This window comes from Oreochromis niloticus, linkage group LG16 (assembly GCF_001858045.2).
Source record: "Oreochromis niloticus isolate F11D_XX linkage group LG16, O_niloticus_UMD_NMBU, whole genome shotgun sequence".
In the NCBI taxonomy this organism is placed as follows: Eukaryota; Metazoa; Chordata; class Actinopteri; order Cichliformes; family Cichlidae; genus Oreochromis; species Oreochromis niloticus.
In genome coordinates, this window is record NC_031987.2 from 29,756,120 (window position 1) to 29,774,347 (window position 18,228).

Consider the following 18,228-nt stretch of genomic DNA (forward strand, 5'->3'; position numbering starts at 1 on the left):
CACGTGATGCAAAGTTAACCGTCCATTACACTCAGACAGTTCAGTTGGAGCAGTCTGAAGCGTGGACTCAGTTTCTGACATCATTAGTCAATCCTAAGTCATTATCTAATAATTTAGGATTGACAAGATGTTAGTCAAAGAGCGCATGATTTCATACCACAGATAATCCTCCATTCTGAGAAATGGCAAGACTGAGATTTACTAAATAAACTATATTTTACCCAATATGAGTCATAATAAAAAAACAAGAGAGAAAGGTGTATTCCTGTAGTCTTCTAAAGGCCAGAAGTCTTTTTTGCAACCACAGCTATCACCATCCAGTGGGCTTCTGATAGAATGCAGTTGTAATGCACTTCACCATTGGCTTTATTTTCTAACCATGAAGCTATGTTTCTTTTTTTCCTACTGCCCACCTGTGATGACTCAGGCACACAGCTCTGTTCAGACCTACTGTTTGCTAGTGGCAGCCAGTAAGAAGAATGTTGGTTTAAAGGGAGCGGTATGAACTCAGGAGCTGCACCAAAGCCACTGTGGTATAATTAAGGATTGTTTTGAATTATGAATTATGCAAAGCTACCCTAACACAGCTTCAAACTAAAAGTATTGTAATTGTGATTGTTATTGTAAATGAGCACAATGTGTCTGCCTTTGATACATCTGCAAGTCAAACGTCCCTGCTTGCAATATAATGTCCAGAATAAGGGCAGTTTTTTAAGTGTCATCTCTTCGTCCAATCTGATCGGTTGACACACTATGTGTGAGAACAAAAAAACTTATAGAAAAGTGGCTTTATTTAGACATAAATGCATGATTTTATACTGGTGCATCAGTCTGCATATGGTTAAACCAGATGTAGGTCATAAAAAAAAAAAAGAACATGGCGATGGCAGCTGACGTTGGGGGTCCACTTGCTATTTTTTGTGATTTTATTGAATCTGTGTAGATCTGAATATGGTTGGGAATGAAATGAGCACATGAAACCTCCACATGTTAGACCTGAAAAGGTTTCAATATCAAAACCTAGTTATACTCTGACCATTTCTTATTTCACATGGATGATGGACTATGGCTGCCTAAACAATGACACCACAGAGCAAAAAAACATCCCTAAACTGTATTTATTACTGATCTTTAACAAGTTCTAATATCATACACAGGTCATAAAAATAATCCTTCTTACATGAAATGTGTGCAGAGAATGTGGCATCGACAGCAAATCACATTTACTGTTCAAATCATTTCATGGAATTTGAACAAGCAGTAAACTACTTCAAATAATCACATTGTTCAAAAGCTAATTCTGTTGTCCAGCTTCATGGCGATCATTCATACATAAAGATATTTACCATTTCCATACCATCACAACTATAAACTATAAATACTGGAGAAGACTTCTGTTCTCATTCACCCAGTGAGCTGTCAGGCATAGCTGTGTCTTTAAAGATTCAGTGGGCACATGTCCACATTCCTTTAGTTTTCATTTCAAACAGAACAGTCTGCAACTGCTCCATATACAGAAGACTAATATATAACTCATAAACTCATCGGGTTAGTTTAGCCCTTCAAATATTCTCCAGAAACAGTCACATTGCATATCAGGGTGCAGCAGAGCTCAGTGATGTAACTTAAAAAGTTCTCTCTGCAGGTGCTGGACAAACGCAAAATAAATAAAATTCACATTTTCCTCAAGTTTCAAAACATCACACATCTCATAAATAGAGCTTTTAAATAATCCTTTAGGCAAATAAACACATGAAAATACGTCCAACTAGTTTTGAATAATCAACAAGTGAAATATGGCTTCCGTTTGCTTCAAGACTTTAGACGTTAGAAAAACAGCAAATACTGTTTGTGTGGCTCTGTAATGGTGAGCGTCTCCATACAGGAAACCTGTGCTTCTGTAGTTCACCCATTCTGATACTCGGGATCAATCATATTCAAGTCTATAACTTCAGTCAGTCTATAAGAAAAACTCCAAAAGAGCAGGGGGCCGTCGGATAAAAGTTCACATATGATAAAACAGGACCTCAGCAGTACTGTAGCAGCCAGTTTGGAGGTCTGCAATTTTTACCTCCATATTAATACTTGACAAATCATCATGGCATTAATATTATCATTAACTGTAACACTCATTGTAGTGTAAAATGCAGTAAAAATACAGCAGCGTGAGATTAGATGCCATTTAAGAAAACATGAAGATTAATTTAACTGAGATTTTGCCTGATTTTTATACAACAGCCAAATGTCTTAATACAGTGGCATTTTCTTTGTACACCACAGTGGTGTGCAGAGGCAAAATTATGTGTTTGAAGTGGAGACTTTCGGCTTTAATTCAAGGGGTTTAACAAAAGTATTGCATTTTTACACAGTCAACCACTTTCAGAGGCTCAGAAGTAAGTGGACAAACTTACATGATTTGAAATATAAAGATTGTTTTCAATACATTGATGAAAATACTTTGCTGTCAATGACAAAGTCATTTATGGATATAGACAAATACCGTTATGCTCCACCCCTGGATTCACAGCATTTGCTCGGTCTTTACTGCGGCCACCTTCATTTGGGTCTTTGTGTCTTCAGTTTCATCTTCAGTAACTGAACAGCTGCTCTTATCGGTTAAGATGACTGAGTTGAAGAATATCTAATTTCTTTGCCTTGAGAAAACGTTATGCTCTGTATCATTGTCAATTTTAACTGTGTAACGCTGTCTGATCGGTTTTGCTGCATTTGGCTGAATCTGACCAGAGTACACGATTCATCCTCCTACTTTTATCAGCAATCAAATCATCAAACATCAATCATGGTGATCTTAAAGGTCGGTGCCATAACATTCCCTCTACGCTGTTTGACAGATGATGTGGTTTGCTTTGGATCATGAGCCATTGCTCTTTTTTCCCCATCATTCTGATACAGGTTGATCTTTGTTTCGTTGTCTAAAGGACTATTTGTCATAACTGTGCAGGCTCTTTTACATGTTTCCAACAAACTCTACCCTGGGCTTACTGTTTCTAAGTCTAACCAGTGATTTGCTCCTTCTTTTAGCCTTCTGTATTTCCATTCATGGAGATGTTCATTGATTGTACATGTGATACTCCCACCTCCTGAACCTTTATACTGTTAAGATGAATTTTGAACTATTTTGACATTGCACAGCATTGAAAATTGATTGACTTCACCTAAAGTAACCCAGAACACAGTAAAATTAGAAGATTTTAAAATTTTATATTGTAAAGATGCTGCAAATGTTTGCACATTCAGGCGTACTGAGGCTGAGTCCCCAGTGTGGGACAAATATGGAATATATGCCATGTCTGTGAGTATTTTTTTATGGTGGTGACAGAGTTGATGGGGGAAACTATCACAGGTATCATGGTAACTGGCGATTCTAAATTTGCCATGGAAGCAAAGGTAATGAAGTGCTATATGAATTTATAGTTAAAGTTTGACTTGTAGCTACAGTATTCTAGTAAGATTAGAAAAGTGCTACATGAAACCAAGTACATTACATTTGCACCTGCAGTGTAACAATAATCTACAAACAAACAAATTATAATCTATTTATTCTGAACTAACTGAAATTAAAGTAACTGAGATCTAACTGAGAGAATAAAAAGAGAGGCTGGTGGATCTTAAGATCAAAAGGGCCCCTGAGCTGTCATGTCCCTGAGTGTGGGAAAGACGCGCAAGGTTTCCTACCACTGCTCTGAATGCACACACTAGTTTTAGTTTAAATGTTTTGAATTTATAGTTCTGAGAATTTTTTAAGATATAGTTTTATAAAAAATCCCAGTTCCTAGAAGTTTTTGCCATTTTCACTTTCAATAAAATATAACTGAATGATTACGGCCATTATGTTTTCGTGTCTTAGGTAAAACAGGTCTATAATCTGCCTAATCTGTCATGGAATAATGAAGGAGTAGTCCTTACCTGGCTGTGAACAGTTTTTTTGTTTTACTATCCAATCACCACATATTAAGCCTCTGAGAAAGGGAATCTGTGTATAAAATATAATTTCTAAACAATTAATATAATAATTTCATTAAATTCCTTGAATTGCAGCTGAAATTCTCCACTTTAATCACATCTTAATTGTCTGACCTCAAAACCTGGCTGTGTCTTCCATATTTACAGACTACCATCATCTGTCATTCAACTTGAGAGTGAATGTGTTCTGTTCTGCTACTGTAGTGGTGTAGGTGGTGTTTGGAAGCTTACAAGATGGGGAAAGTTCTTTGGGGTATCAATTCCCACATTAACTTAAAGTAAATCTTACACACAAGAAGCAACCTCAGCTATTGTAAGCACAGGGACGTTTTATTATCAGACCAAGAAGTAATTTGACTGAGGGTATGTAAACCACCACACCAGTGCAGGTTAAAAACTGGGTATAGGCTTTTAAAGAGCCTAAAAAGAAAAAGTACTCCCATTTTAAGTTTGGCCCCACTTCAAGTTCATCTTCTTGTGCATCTCTGGACCGCTTTCAGAGTACCTACTATTTTTAGACTCCTTCCCTGAAGTCCTGTTCTGTCCCTGTGCACTTGCACTAATGGGTGCTGGATCTCCTCCAGTGCGTTCAAAGACTGATCGTTCACTGATATATTTAGTCTTTTTTTATTTTTTAAAACAAGTGGACAAGGTGTGTGGAGGAAAACCAAAGTGAAGGTTGTCTTTCTGTGGACAAAAAACTCCTGCATTTAGCTAGTACACACTACAAAATAAGGCTGGTTCCACCGAACAGTCTCCTTTCAATGCCCCAGAAAGCTTCAGTATTTGATTCTGGGGTATGAATCCATGAAGCTCAACAATGTGAACACTTCAGAAAAAAAAGGCAGCATGTTCTTCGTCATTCTTCAAACCTGAAGTGCCTCCTCTGGACCTTGGAACTGTGGACCCCTTAAACTGAAGTGCTCAGTTCTAGTCAGAGCATTAAATGTCATCACCAGCAATAAGGTTTAATGTTTGAAACAGAATGTAATGTTGGCTCTCACAGGTCTGAAAACTGTGGTGAATGTGTTTACAGAACAAATGGTCCTAAGAGAACTTTCAGGGAGAAACCTATAAACAGCTATTGTCTAAGAATAGAAGATAAGGTTGAAAGTGAAGAAGGGGCCAAATTTAAATGCAGCATGGTTTTGGATTTTTATAGTGATCTTTCCCGAACTCTTTGATCACACCTTTTAAATATTTCCAGACAATATTTCAGAGCTTCTTTTCCAGTCAGTTCACCACTAGACCTCCAAAAGGCTGCAAAATACTGCCCACTAATCCAAACTAAAAATCTGATCACTGCTATGGAAGTGGTACAAATACTGGCGTATTCACTCCCTCTGCAAGAAATTTCAGTGGAATTCAACCGTTTCAGAGCCCCGGACGGACGTGACCCAGAGAAAAGCAATAAGCCCTCCGTCCTGCACAGATGTTATTATTTCTGCTGGCCAACATGTTGATAAGACATCATTGACTTCAGATAACCTATTACTCTGCATGCCCTGCTTTTGTTATGTGTCAGTTTATTGCAAAGACGTCATAGGATAAAAGGAGGATAAAAGAAGAGGCATCTGCTCATGCTGATGCTGCATTTGTGTCACATGGGATGGTGCTCATTAAAAATAATAGAAATATTATAGATTCTATGTGAGGAAATTAGATTGTCATGTGTTTATTTCAGCTTCTTGTTTGACAGATCGCCATGGTTACATGTGGTGACTGGCTGACAATCAGAGACTCCAAAAACAGACTCACTGTATCGACCATTATGTTCACGGGAAGTATTCCTCTTTCTTATTTTAGCACCACACAGAATGCAATTTAACACTTAATTACTGCAACACTGACCGAATAATAACAGATGAGTGATTAGAGCCACTAAATGAAATTTTTTTTCCACCCGTGTGACACAAATTCAGCAGAAATAAGGAGGAGGAGCCTGGGCAGAAAGAAGGCAGAGCTTGCAGGTGTCACGGTTACGTCAGCTCGGTCCAACTATAGGCCACGAAGAGCAGAACAAGGCAGAGGATGTGAACCAAGCTCGAACCAATAAGGTCCCAGATCTGCCAGGCAGGAGGCGGAGTTTGAGTGGTTACAGAAACTAATAAGGGAGTCTCTGATGCCCCAGGGGAAGTGGGGTTTGCAGGCGAGATTGCCTCCTCCCGTTTCCTGTCTGGATCCAAGGCAACCAGCGCCCGAACCGTCGTGCGAACTGGCTGCAGGCGGCACTGGATGATGTCATAAGGTGAGCAGAGGGACGACTGTTGCCCCCATTAGGAAGAAAGGAGGGAAGAAATGAGGAAGTGAATGAGGAAGGAAGAAAAATAGTGGGAGAAGTTGGAAGAGAAGGAATGAAGGGAGCAAAGATGGGAAAGATGAAATAGGACAGAGAAGAAAGAAATATAGGGCAATAAAATGGAATGTAGGGAATGTGTGGTGAAACAAATGAGAGAATATGATGGAAAGGTTAAAGACACGAGGAGGAAAAAAGGCAACAAGTGAAGGAAAACACAAGTGTATAGATAAAAAAAATGGATTGAAGTTTGAGAAATGAGGAAAAGGTTAAATATTCTCCACAAAAAGCAAGAAAGTTGATGAAGAGAAGAAGACAAGGGAAAGGAGGAGGGATACGTGGTGCGATCCAGCCGGAAAGTAAAAAAGAGAAAAGGCAGAAAGTTAACCAATGGATACAGAGGTCAAAGGTCACAGAGTGAAGGAGCTGGTGGTGAGGCAAGCAGGGGAAGGAGGGATGCTTACTGAGAGGATGGCTCAAAACCTCTGCAGAACCCTTTGTCCTCCCAGTAAGCAGTCCAGTGATGAAGAGGTGAGGTGGCTAATGGGAGAGCCAGTGCAGCAGGCCACTGCGTTAGCATAGAAGCTGTTAGCACGTAAGCGCAGGGAAGCTTTGCAGAAGCGTTGCTAGTAAAACAGTCAGGCTGCAGCTTAAACGGCGGCTAACGAACACAGAGGCCAGAAAACAGCCAGCAAGCAGAGATGGAGGTCAAAAGGTCAATGCAGGTTAAACCTTTGAACTTTAATTTTCTAACAGATAAGAGAGCAAAAAAACAAACCCAAAACAAACACACAGATGTCAACATAACATTAAATAAAAAAATCAAGCTACCAATCAAAAAGTGTAATAAAATGACCAATTAACCCTGACATGTCTCACACATGCTGCTGTTTACTTTTCTGCTTTAATGCTAGATTGCAGAAAAAACAATCTAATATTTGCATTTCCCCAAATAACCTGCACCCTTGAGCAGCACCGTGTTACAAATCCGTACTCCTGTTTCTCTTAAACTGGCAAACGGAGCCTGTGAATGTGACCTCAACTCTAGATCTGTAGCCGTTCTACCTCTAAAGCCAGTCTTTCTCTAAATATGAAGAATACTTTTTCTGTTTCTACAGTTGCAGAAAAGCAGAATGAGTAGTTTTTCTTGCTTTCCTTGAGACTGATCTTGCTTTGCAGAATGAAGCTGCAGACTAAAAACTGGAAACAAGCGGAAACAGCCAGCCTGGATGAGTATAGTGGTAACAAAGTCCACCTGTCAGGTAGTCTTGAAATATAGGTGTGCTGAGATGTAACAGCAGGTGTACACCCCTCTGTGTTCACTTTTCTTTCCTGACTGTAGACTTTAATTCTGCACAGCCTGCTGGGAAACATAAGTACCTTGGTAATGACCCAGGTCTTTGGACTAATGTTGCATTATAGTTGGTGTCCACAGACACTGTCCATGATCTCATTTCCACAGCACACATTTCAAACATTTATTGTTATGTAAAATTATAGAAATCTAGCAAAAGCGAGCCTAAGTTTTCTCTTCTACAATTATTTGCAGCTGACATGTTGTAAATGTTGCCCTCTCCCAATTTTGATTGGTTCATGAGTGACAAAGGACAATGGAGAGACAGCGGCATTTCAAATGCTGAGCTATTTTCAACCTAATAAGGTATAATCTGCCTTAATATTTAAGGAAGAGCGTGAGCGTCAAAACTCAACTTCACATAATTAGAATAAAAAATGAAAGCACAAAAATATGTTTCCTATGGAGACCCAAAATGCATACGAAACAGCTGTCAAAATGACAAACTGATTTTTTTCCTCAGAAAAATCAGTTAATCTGTGTACAGTCTTTATGCTATCATAAGCTAACCAGCTACTGGCTTTAATTTAGTCTTTCACCAAAAGGTGGCAGCACTTTACCAAAAGGTTTTAGGGTAGCTATCCACAGGTTGTAGTCTTGAAAGTTGACTTCTTGGTATTTGACCTTAGTAACTTCATGTTACTAAGACCTCAGTCACAGACCTAGAGAGCAGTCAGTGACCATCTGCCCAGCTTTCAGTTGCTAGGGAAAAATGTGTATTCCTTGAGTGTTTGCTGGCAGTTGCCATGAAATCAGTTGCTAAGGCCTCATTCTAAAAGGCGTAGAGGCCAGTTAGTGATTCCCCCTGGTATCCACTGGTTGCTAGACAAGAATGTGTATTCGGCAACCAGTGGGCAAGTGGTTGCTAGAGTGTAACATAAAAGCTACACCTTTTGAAATGCATCTGTTGCAGAGGTAAGGCACAACTCTTACTGTGAAGGCAAATGTTTTTGGTTTCGAATTTGAAGACTAAAAGGCAGACAGGTTGGTGTCTTCCATCAATCTACAGGTAACTGCAGCCATCGACCACCAAACAAAGCAATCACAAGGGTTTCAGAGCACCCTGTTTGCAGTTGATGTCAGCCTGCAGCCACTTCTAAACCAGTCAGGGAATACACAGTTCTCTCTAGTGACCTAGTTTCGATCTGGTCACTAGAAAAAAGACTGTTGACCGAGGCTGAAGGCTAACCTGAAAAATGTTGGAATGTCTCAAGGGGGTATTGAGCCGATACCACTAAAGCAGGGGTGGGCAACTCCAGGCCTCGAGGGCCGGTGTCCTGCAGCTTTTAGATGTGTCCTTGATCCAACACAGCTGATTCAAATGGCTAAATTACCTCCTCAACATGTCTTGTAGTTCTCCAGAGGCCTAGTAATGAACTAATCATTTAATCGAGGTGTGTTGACCAAGGGTGAAATCTAAAACCTGCAGGACACCAGCCCTCGAGGCCTGGTGTTGCCCACCCCTGCACTAAAGGGTCTGCGCACCATCTTGTGGTTCAAAGTGATATTACACGAGAGTGTATCTGGAACCTATTCCAGCCTGATATGGACTCGGCAGACATCTCTGCAACACGACACACAGACACACTTCATAGTGGTTGTTTCTTTACATTCTCACTATAGTTTTATTTTATTTTCAAAGGGCTTAAATTCCATTTAAGGAAGTCTTCGAGTTTCAAGTGACTTTATTTTTATAAAAAGGTCCATCAAGTGTGCATTTAAAGATTGGTAACCATCTGAACATCTAGCTAATCACTGTGCACACTGCTGAACTTTCACTTTAAATCTGTGTTATTATTATTTTTTATTATCAGAATCCATCACACAGGGTCTATGAACAAAAACCTGCATGAAACATCATATGTTCTCAGTCTGGACAACAACACTCCTTAAATCAGTGCAGAGGTGGAAAGTCAAATCTGAACTTCTACAAGTGTGTTCACGCACATGGAGTAAACACAATCAGCCCAGCATGCTCTGCACCAGACTGGAGCTGCCACTTTGATTGACTCCTGTCATGATGGAGGAAGCTGTAAGCTGCAGGCAGCGATGACATGATGAGTCAGCATTGTTGAAGTTAAACGACCCCATTAGACAGCCATGAGAACAAAAAGGAGGCAGGAAGGATATTTAACCAGCCGTGGGAAAAAGCTGAGTGGTTTTAAAGTTTTTCGTAAGATTTGGGTTCAACCTGTGTCAGACTGCTCTACTTATTGTTCAGTGGCACAAAGGTAAAAAAAAAACAAAAAACTGCAACTGTGTTATCAGTTCTAATTGCTCAAGAATGACATTGCAAAAAGTTGCTTTTAGACACACAGAACCATCAGCTTTCCTTCCATGTCTGGTTTATAATTTAGTGTCCGGCAAAAATCTTTAATTGTAGTTTTCACCTCACATTCTGACATAAATTACAAGAAAATGGAAGGTGCCAATGCTAGAGTGTCATTAAAGTAAAATCATAGCCCTAACACTGAAGAGATCTGATTTGTGCAGGACACTTTCACATTTCTTTTGACTTATTGTATCAACAACAAGCCAACAACCCGCTGAATCAGGCTGAAATGGACTCAGTTGGGAGTTTCTCTGAAGAACTGGGGGCATTTTCAGGTTGGAGGTTGCTGGTTTAAATCCCTGCACAGACTTACAAAATGTCCTTCAGCAGCAGTGGGGCTGCACGGTAGCCATCATGGTATTACCTGATAACTGCAGCGTCAGACAGACTCAGAGTCTGGGTGTGTAATAACTGATTATACTTTAAGTCAGTTTTGGAAGTCATGCAACTTGAAATCAGCCCCCAGTTCAGAGAGGCCATGGCTTCTAGTAAAGGTGTTATTAATGTACAAAGAGGCACTTCTTACCTCTGGTACACCTATTTTTCTACAGGCATCCAGAAAGTTCTCCACATTCCTCCGACACTTGGCCATGCTGAGTTTGGGCTGGAAGACAAATATAACAACTTACTGAGCTACACTTAGAAACACAACTTTGTATTTTTTACACTTTAAAGGGGATAATGGGAAACTGAACGCTCATCCAGTGATTATGCTAAGGGTCAAAGGTTGCAACTGTCAGTGAAACGTACCACTGCAGGTGAGGGGACGTGGATGCTGGCGACAGAGCGCGGGCGAATGTGATTGGCCAGATGGCAGAGCACGACGCCGTCCATCAGAGACGAACCAAGGTCTTCAGGAAGGACGACCTTCAGTCTGCTCTCGATGCTCTGAACAAACAATGCAAGTGGCTTTGTGTGAGTAAAAAGGACTGGATCACAGTATTATACAGTGAGAGAAAACAGAGAATCAGACATCCTGATGATATCGTCCAAAACAAACCTCCATAAACTCACTTAGATGACTGAAATTCAGAATTTGCCCGAAAACCGTAGCTTTGATGGGGTCAAGCTCAAAGATGCAGTTAATGAACGTTTGAGTGTTTTCTTTTGCGCTCCAAATAGCAGAGCTCTGAGTCACAGTAAATCTGAACACATTACATTCAGTGTGGCAAAACACAAGTGGGAGATTAGTTTAGCTCTGAGTTCCTTCACATGAAAGAAAAAAAAAACGAACCAAAAAGAAACAAAACAGGACTTTCCTGACAGCTGGCAGCCTTTAAAGTTTTCTTTAGTTTAAAGGTTAACTAATTATAACCATCCTTAAGTCTGTTGGTTACATCACATTCCAACATACATTTCACTTGCATGCAGGCCACATACAGCCCATTCTGATCCGAAGAGGCCAAACCAAAAGTGCCAAAAACAAGCGCAATTTCAGTAGTATGTTTCAGTTTTTCTACACGAAGACATGCTGCTGCTCTGTAAGCGCAACTCTTTTACAGAGAAAGTTCTGGTAGCGCATTGCCCATCTGTCATGTATCTACAGTAGGTAGTAAGAAAACAGGAACTTTTGCTTATCTATCATTTTATTACTTTTGGTGTAGTATAAATGGCTATGTGGGAGGTCTTTACCAGTGGCAAAAGTTGTAAAACTAAAAATACAGTTAAAAGTCCAAAGTTCATGCCCTCCTTCATAATTTCCAAAGCCATTCAATGCATTCATTCAAAGTGTTTTCCGGGCTGTTCCTGGTGCCTGATTTTATGTTTGACACCTCTGGCTTACAGAAACAAATATATGTCTAAAGAAGACATCCAGGTCATTTGATGCACTTGTCATAAATATAAAGATATAATTGTATATTATTACCATTAATAATAATAATAATAATATTATTATTATTATTATTATTATTATTATTATTATTATTATTATTATTATATAACAGATATATTGTAGATATATATTTGCAATTTTCAGTCAGTGAGATTTCATTGAGCTGATAAAATGCTGAGCTAAGAAAACAAAACAAAAAACAAAACCCTGTGGTTCAATGCAGGGCGCCAGACATTTTAAATCAGAAGAGGAGCTCCGGGTTTATGATCCAAATCTGCATCAGATCATATTTCGGTTAAGATACAATGAAGTCTTTTATGGAGACAGATATTTAGTCTGACCAGGGTGAAAACCTGCTTAAACTCGGTCATGCAGGCTGAATACGTTTGACATAAGCTCATATCAGATCTATAACACTCCCATCCACTCCCCACTCAAATAACATAAAAAAATAAAAGAACATTAGCTCGTCTCACATCTCTCAGCTGCTCCATGAGCTCCAGTTCCTCCCGCAGCTGCTCCATCTTTCTTCTCATGGTGAACTGAGGATCCACAGACTCCAGGCTCTTGTGGCTCCGCAGGAACACTGCAGCAACAAAAAAAGAAAATGGAACATAACACATTAAGCATTTGCAGGAGTACACAATTAGTACGAGTTAGAGATAAAACAAGGACAGCAGACGTCTGAGGAAGGAGAGATTCGCTGTGATGAGCAGAGACTTAAAAGCTGCCACTGGAGGCGGGAAATCTAATATTCATAGGCCACAATAAATACCAGCAGTGCATTTAAACAATGAGCAAACACCTTCTAAAGCAGCTGATAGACTGCAAGATATTAAATATTCTACTGAAACTAAAAATGGAGTAGCAAGTCTTTAAAACACAAATTTAGACTCCTTTTAACTAAATCACACAGCAGGATCAAAATCCACAAAGACTTTGGAGCACCGACGGAGAAAAGAAAGTCTGTCAAAACCTGGGAAAGGGAACAGCCAATTAAAAGGAAAAAACCTCCATATTTGTATCCTAGGACTACTACAGTAGCTTTGCATGACTCAAAGTTAAAAGTAATGTTCATTTTTTAAATACTGGGCCTCAGTGCTGCACTTCAGTTCCTCCACTGTGTCAGTGGCTCAGGGAGCGGATGTGTTTTAGTGCGAGCGGCGCTTCAGCCTGATGCAGACAAACATCCCAGAATGACAGTGTGACACAAACTGACGCGGGAGGGGAAAAAAAAGCTGTTCTGTGGAAAGTTTACACAAGCACAGCATTCACATGCACTCGTGCAGTCAGAGCTCAGCATGCTGCTCGCTCCCGCTCTGTCACAGGAGCCGTCATGTGAGGAGGAATCAGGGCTCGAATAAACAGCCTGCAGCGGGGAAAAAAGCCCAGACAGACTGATTAATAAACGTTAAATCCTCTGTGTCTCTCATGTGCTGTGGTCTTTCAAGGCCTGGAAAAGAGTCAAGAACCTTCCAGGCACTCAGATTTTTAATGTGCTGATCTATTAATCAGGTAATAGTTCTATAGTTGCCCGGCCTACAGAGCTGAGGCTCAAGCAGCGAGACAGTCTTTTTGTGTCTAAAAACAGATGAAACAGATGAGAGACGTGTTAATTAGTGAGTGTTAGAGGGCCTGGCAGGTGGATGTGTTCCCTTCAGTCAGACTCACCCAGCTGCTGCCCCAGATACCAGTCCTTCTAAAGTTTCTTGTCCGCTTACTGTCCTGCTGCCTCTCAGCAAAAAAGCAAATCACCATCAACACCCCACGCCATCCTTGTTACATTTACTCTCCAGCTTCTCTGCTGCCATCTAAATAAATCTTTTGCTTATATATATAAAACAAAATACTCCCACATACCAGATCTTTAGTTTGCAATCATACCCTCAAAAAAAAAAAACAGACAGATGGCGGCTCTTTCGTTCTTTTGAGGAGATTAAAATAAATATGTAAATATTTGCAGAGTCGCTTTACTTTTGTCTGAAAAAAAACCAACTAAAAGCATAAATTAAAGATCAAAACAGCTGCTGGGAGTGGACTGTTACAGCTTCAATTTAAATAATATCAACAACTGGAGCAGAAAGTGAAGAGAAGCTCGGATTTGAAAAGCAGGTGACAAGATGCACTTTTATTTTTAGTGTGTAGGAGGACAGAGTGTGAAACACGCTTGGTCTCTTCCTACACACACACACAACCAAAATACACACCCACACACATGAAAGGCACACCGCTAAACTCTGAATCATTCACCTCTTCACTGTCCTATTTTCCACAGGCATACATCAGCCTCTTACAGCTGAATGAAGCTGAACACTGCCTGTGAATGTGCAGTTCTACTGAGTGACCACAGGAGGGAGCTCCAGGCTTTTCAGTGGGGGTCTTCTCATGTTTTGAGGAGGAGAAGATGAGAGGGCTTCAGGGTGTGAATGTTTTCAACAGTTTTACCCACATTTCAACTCTGCACTGTCAACACTGACATTCCTCTGGAACTGAATGAAGCTCTTTGACTAAACCCATCAATCAAGTTGACGGGGTTTTTTTTGAGTTGGTAAAATAATCTACCTGGACCTTGGAGCCTAGTTCCTCTGGTGAAACAGCAGGTGGAGGAGCTGGGGTCCAGTAAAGGACAATGGAATACAGTCTTAGTGTGAAAAATCATTTGGTTGGCCTGAGCTCTCTGTTTGAGACGAAGGGGAAGGGGGATATGGTGAAGGGCAAACGGTTTTCTCTCACTTGGTTTATATTCTGGGTCACGTCATGCTACAAGCTGCTCAACACTCCCTCCTCTTCATCATCTTCCTCCTCTTCTCTCTAAATATCTCTCTGTCTCTCTGCCATCTGGACATTCTGAGCCTGTAGCATCTTTTTTCTGTGCCTCTTCTCTGAAGGTTTTTTTTTCATGGGGGGGCTTTCAAAGTCCTGCTTGTTGGTGTTTTCCTCCAAATACTACAAATACCCTCCTTATTTGTAACCGGTAACATAAAAAAATTAAACACTTCAATCTAAGCAGAATTTGGACTACAAACTGCAGCAATACTGACAGAGTATCTCAGGCTGTGTTTACATAAAAGGCAATAAATAAATAATATTAATCAAAGAAGAAGATTAAGTGTGGAACATCTTTCATCATGGTGGCTGCAGCCATCTTTCATAATGTCCACGGCTCCGGTGCTTGTCATTAAGTGGTGCAGAGGTGGTTGAGATCCATTTATTATCCATAACCATTCACCATATGTGATCTGGAGGCTCTCTGATTCAGCTGATAGAGAGATCCAAACAGTGTGTTGGTTCAGGCTGAAGCTAGTGTGAAAGTGTACAGTAGAAACGTCAGCTCACCAAAGCACGCCCATGTTATTGCCCAAGGACCTCAAATTCTCCATGACTGTGGGGGAACAGAGTTTATATTTCCTCCTCTTAGATCTCACTTTAGCTCCAGCTGCTGTCTCCTCCAGGACTACAGGCCTCGGCTTGGGCAGCAGAACTGAGGCCAATTCTCCAATAATGAAAGTAAAATGAGATGAAAAAGCCACACGCAGGCTTGACAAGACAAGACAAGACTTGAAAAGCAAAAGTAACCACATTTTCCAAGGATAAACACAAAAAGCAATGAAAATTGACTTTGGATGATTGAATGATTAAAAAACAGCAGGAGGTGATATAACAGGCTGTTACACAGTAGCAGTTCAAATCTGAAGGGAATCCAATCAGGTTAGTATACTGTGAAAGACTGGCTGATTGCCTTTTTGATTACAATTGATTAAATGCTCCCGACCTTTGATTACATAAACCCGATTCCAAAGAAGATGGGGCGCTGTACAAAATGTAAATTTAAACAATGCAAATATATGCAAATCTCATAAATCCTTTTATTTATAGCATAACACAGAATAAAATATATTAGCTCAATTGGAATATGATGGCAGCAACAGGTCTCAAAAAAGTTGTGTTTACCACACTGTAGCATCTCAATTTACATCATACATGTAGTAACTGACTGATACAGGATTGTAGCTGCTAAAGAGCTTCTTCTTTGTTGTATTTTACATTTCAGAATGTGTGGAAAGATTGTAATTGGTGAAAGATCCTCTACTATGAAGCCACGCTGCTGTAATACTTCCAGTTTAGCATTGTCTTGCTGAAATATGGAGGACTTTCCTGACACAGGTGTCGTCTGGATGGGAGCACGTGCTGCTCTAAAACCTGTATATACAGTTCCACATCGACGCTGCTATCGTACCATCAGATATGCATACCTGTGAACTGACTGCTGATAACAAGTTGGATGGTTCCTCTCCTCTTTAGTTCCACTTTTGATTTGTCTGACCATACAACACTTTTCCATTTTGCCTCAGTCAGTGTAAATGAGATCAGAAGTCATTTCCATATGTATAAAGAGGAAGAAAAAAACAATTTGCAACAAAACATGTTTTAGTGTAACCTGCAGCAAATTCCATCAAGTAATCCAAAAGTACTTTGGATTCTGATGGTTTACATAACCAATTTTAAAACTGGCACATAGTTTTTAAAAATGATAGTAGTCACATGTTTAAAAACACAAGTATTCAAAGTATCAAAGTATCATCTGCACTTGAAGTCACTCACACAAGGTGATGATTGGTCACTAATGAGGTCAGGCGCACTGACGATGGGAGCATGATGTCATTCTCCCTGAGGCCTGAACACATTACAGACCATTAGTCACGATCTTATCACGCTTACACATAAGGGGCTCGTGTAGAAATGTCGTGCTACAAAAAGAGTTTCAGGAAACCACTGAAAGATAACTAATGATGCTCTCCTTACAACAGCAAACACTGAGAGCGCGGCAGCTCAAAGACGTGAGTCAGATAGCTTACAGTGTGAAAGTTAGCATCAACAGACCGAATCACTGTACTTTTAAGTTCAGTATCAGTACACTCTAAGCGTTTTTTTTATAGCGAGGGCACAAAAGTGGAACATGTAAAATGTTACAAGAGTGAAATGAAAATGAGTCAGACTTAAAAACTGAAAGTGGTGAGAAAGTGAAGTTTAAAGAGTCTCTGAGGGTTAGTAACAGATTTGTGAACATTCAGGAGTTATTACAGCGAGCGTGTGAACAGCTCACAGCTAAGAGTTGCCGCAATATATCAGAGCCTTTTATGGACCAAACGACTAAAACGCAGCTCTCTTCTGGGCCGCACAAAAATAACTTCTAGCTCTGTGAGCACCTTCCTCGACACACTGCATTTTCACATCCCCTTTAACCCAACCTTAAACATTACAGCTAAATGACCAAGCCAAACTTGACTGTTAATCCAAGTGTGAACCCTGTCCTAAAGTCACACCAGGCAAAACATGTCTACACTTTGTGGTCTACAGTTGAAACTGGTGCTGATGAAGATAAACAAAGTATGACACGGCTGTGATCCATCTACTATCTTGGACTCTATTTCAGTAGAAGTAGGATACCCCTTTAGGGACCATTATCTGACGCTTAAAATATAGGAACCGGAAATAGACGCACATGAAACCCAGACTCATTGATACTTCATACATGCACAGACACACGCATACATCTCCAATTGTATGTGTGTGAGTATCAGACTTTCCTAATACGGTCTCTGATGCTGCAAGCCGTGTGATGGTTAGACTTAAGACATTTTAACTCACAACACATGCAGGCAGTGTCACGACAAAGCCGACACAAAACACAAGTGTTCCTTCTGGAGTGAAGTATGAGAACAGAAGTGAAAACAAATGCTGGGATTCTTTGTATTAATGCATTAACAAAAACTAATAATAATTGTTTTTTTTATTTTGCTCAAGTGCAAGAAGGACAACTTCAGTAAGATGTAAGGTCCACCAGTAACAGGTTTACTCAGTGTGCCCAGCTCAGTGCATTTGCAGCAGAGCAGACAGCTTTGCCAAGATACACTGTATTATACACTATAGTGCAAGAATTTACACTCACCCATTCAAACCACTGAATTCAGGTGTTCCAATCACTTCCATGGCCACAGGTATAGAGAATCGAACACCTAGGCATGCAGACTACTTCTACAAACATTTATGTTAGACTGAAAAAGTCTGCCCTGACCATCATGGACTTTCCTCCACAAAAATCAACCTCATTCAGCATTTATGAAAGCACTTGAAGACTGGGGAAGCTATGTATGCCTGACAAGAAGCTCTTTAGAACACTGCCAGATCAAACTCAGTCCAGCAAACATGCATGTTCAGTCAAACAGTGGGTGAGTGAACTGCGGGGTTGTGCATATTGCGTAATCTCACATTTCTCTCATGTGGGCAAATTTCCCCCCAGGTTAGCCACCTGTGGATCACATGTGGTTCCTGCACCGTGGGGCCAGAGGTGTCAGACTTTTAGACCCCAGCTTGTAAGGCACTGGGGTTTTCCTTTGAATCAGCAAGTAGCTGCATTTGATGATTCT

The 18,228-nt window shown here is 40.3% G+C and overlaps 1 protein-coding gene across 9 annotated transcripts in view; it reads right to left on the bottom strand.

Annotated features, from left to right (window-relative positions):
- The window catches only part of lrch1 (leucine-rich repeats and calponin homology (CH) domain containing 1), a 96,351-nt gene that overhangs the window by 6,276 nt on the left and 71,847 nt on the right, over positions 1–18,228 (bottom strand). For 6 of the 9 annotated variants that reach the window (XM_019353090.2, XM_025903610.1, XM_019353089.2 and 3 more), the window contains 4 exons: positions 12,277–12,386; positions 10,717–10,854; positions 10,493–10,570; positions 1,101–6,248 (listed from right to left, as the gene is read on the bottom strand). In XM_019353090.2, coding sequence (XP_019208635.1) covers positions 5,964–6,248; positions 10,493–10,570; positions 10,717–10,854; positions 12,277–12,386 — 611 coding nt within the window. In that variant the 3' untranslated portion in view covers positions 1,101–5,963. Of the gene's footprint in view, positions 1–1,100; positions 6,249–10,492; positions 10,571–10,716; positions 10,855–12,276; positions 12,387–16,063; positions 16,476–18,228 lie in introns of those variants that run through there. The other 3 variants (XM_019353092.2, XM_003449547.5, XM_025903611.1) reach the window with 2 other exon arrangements.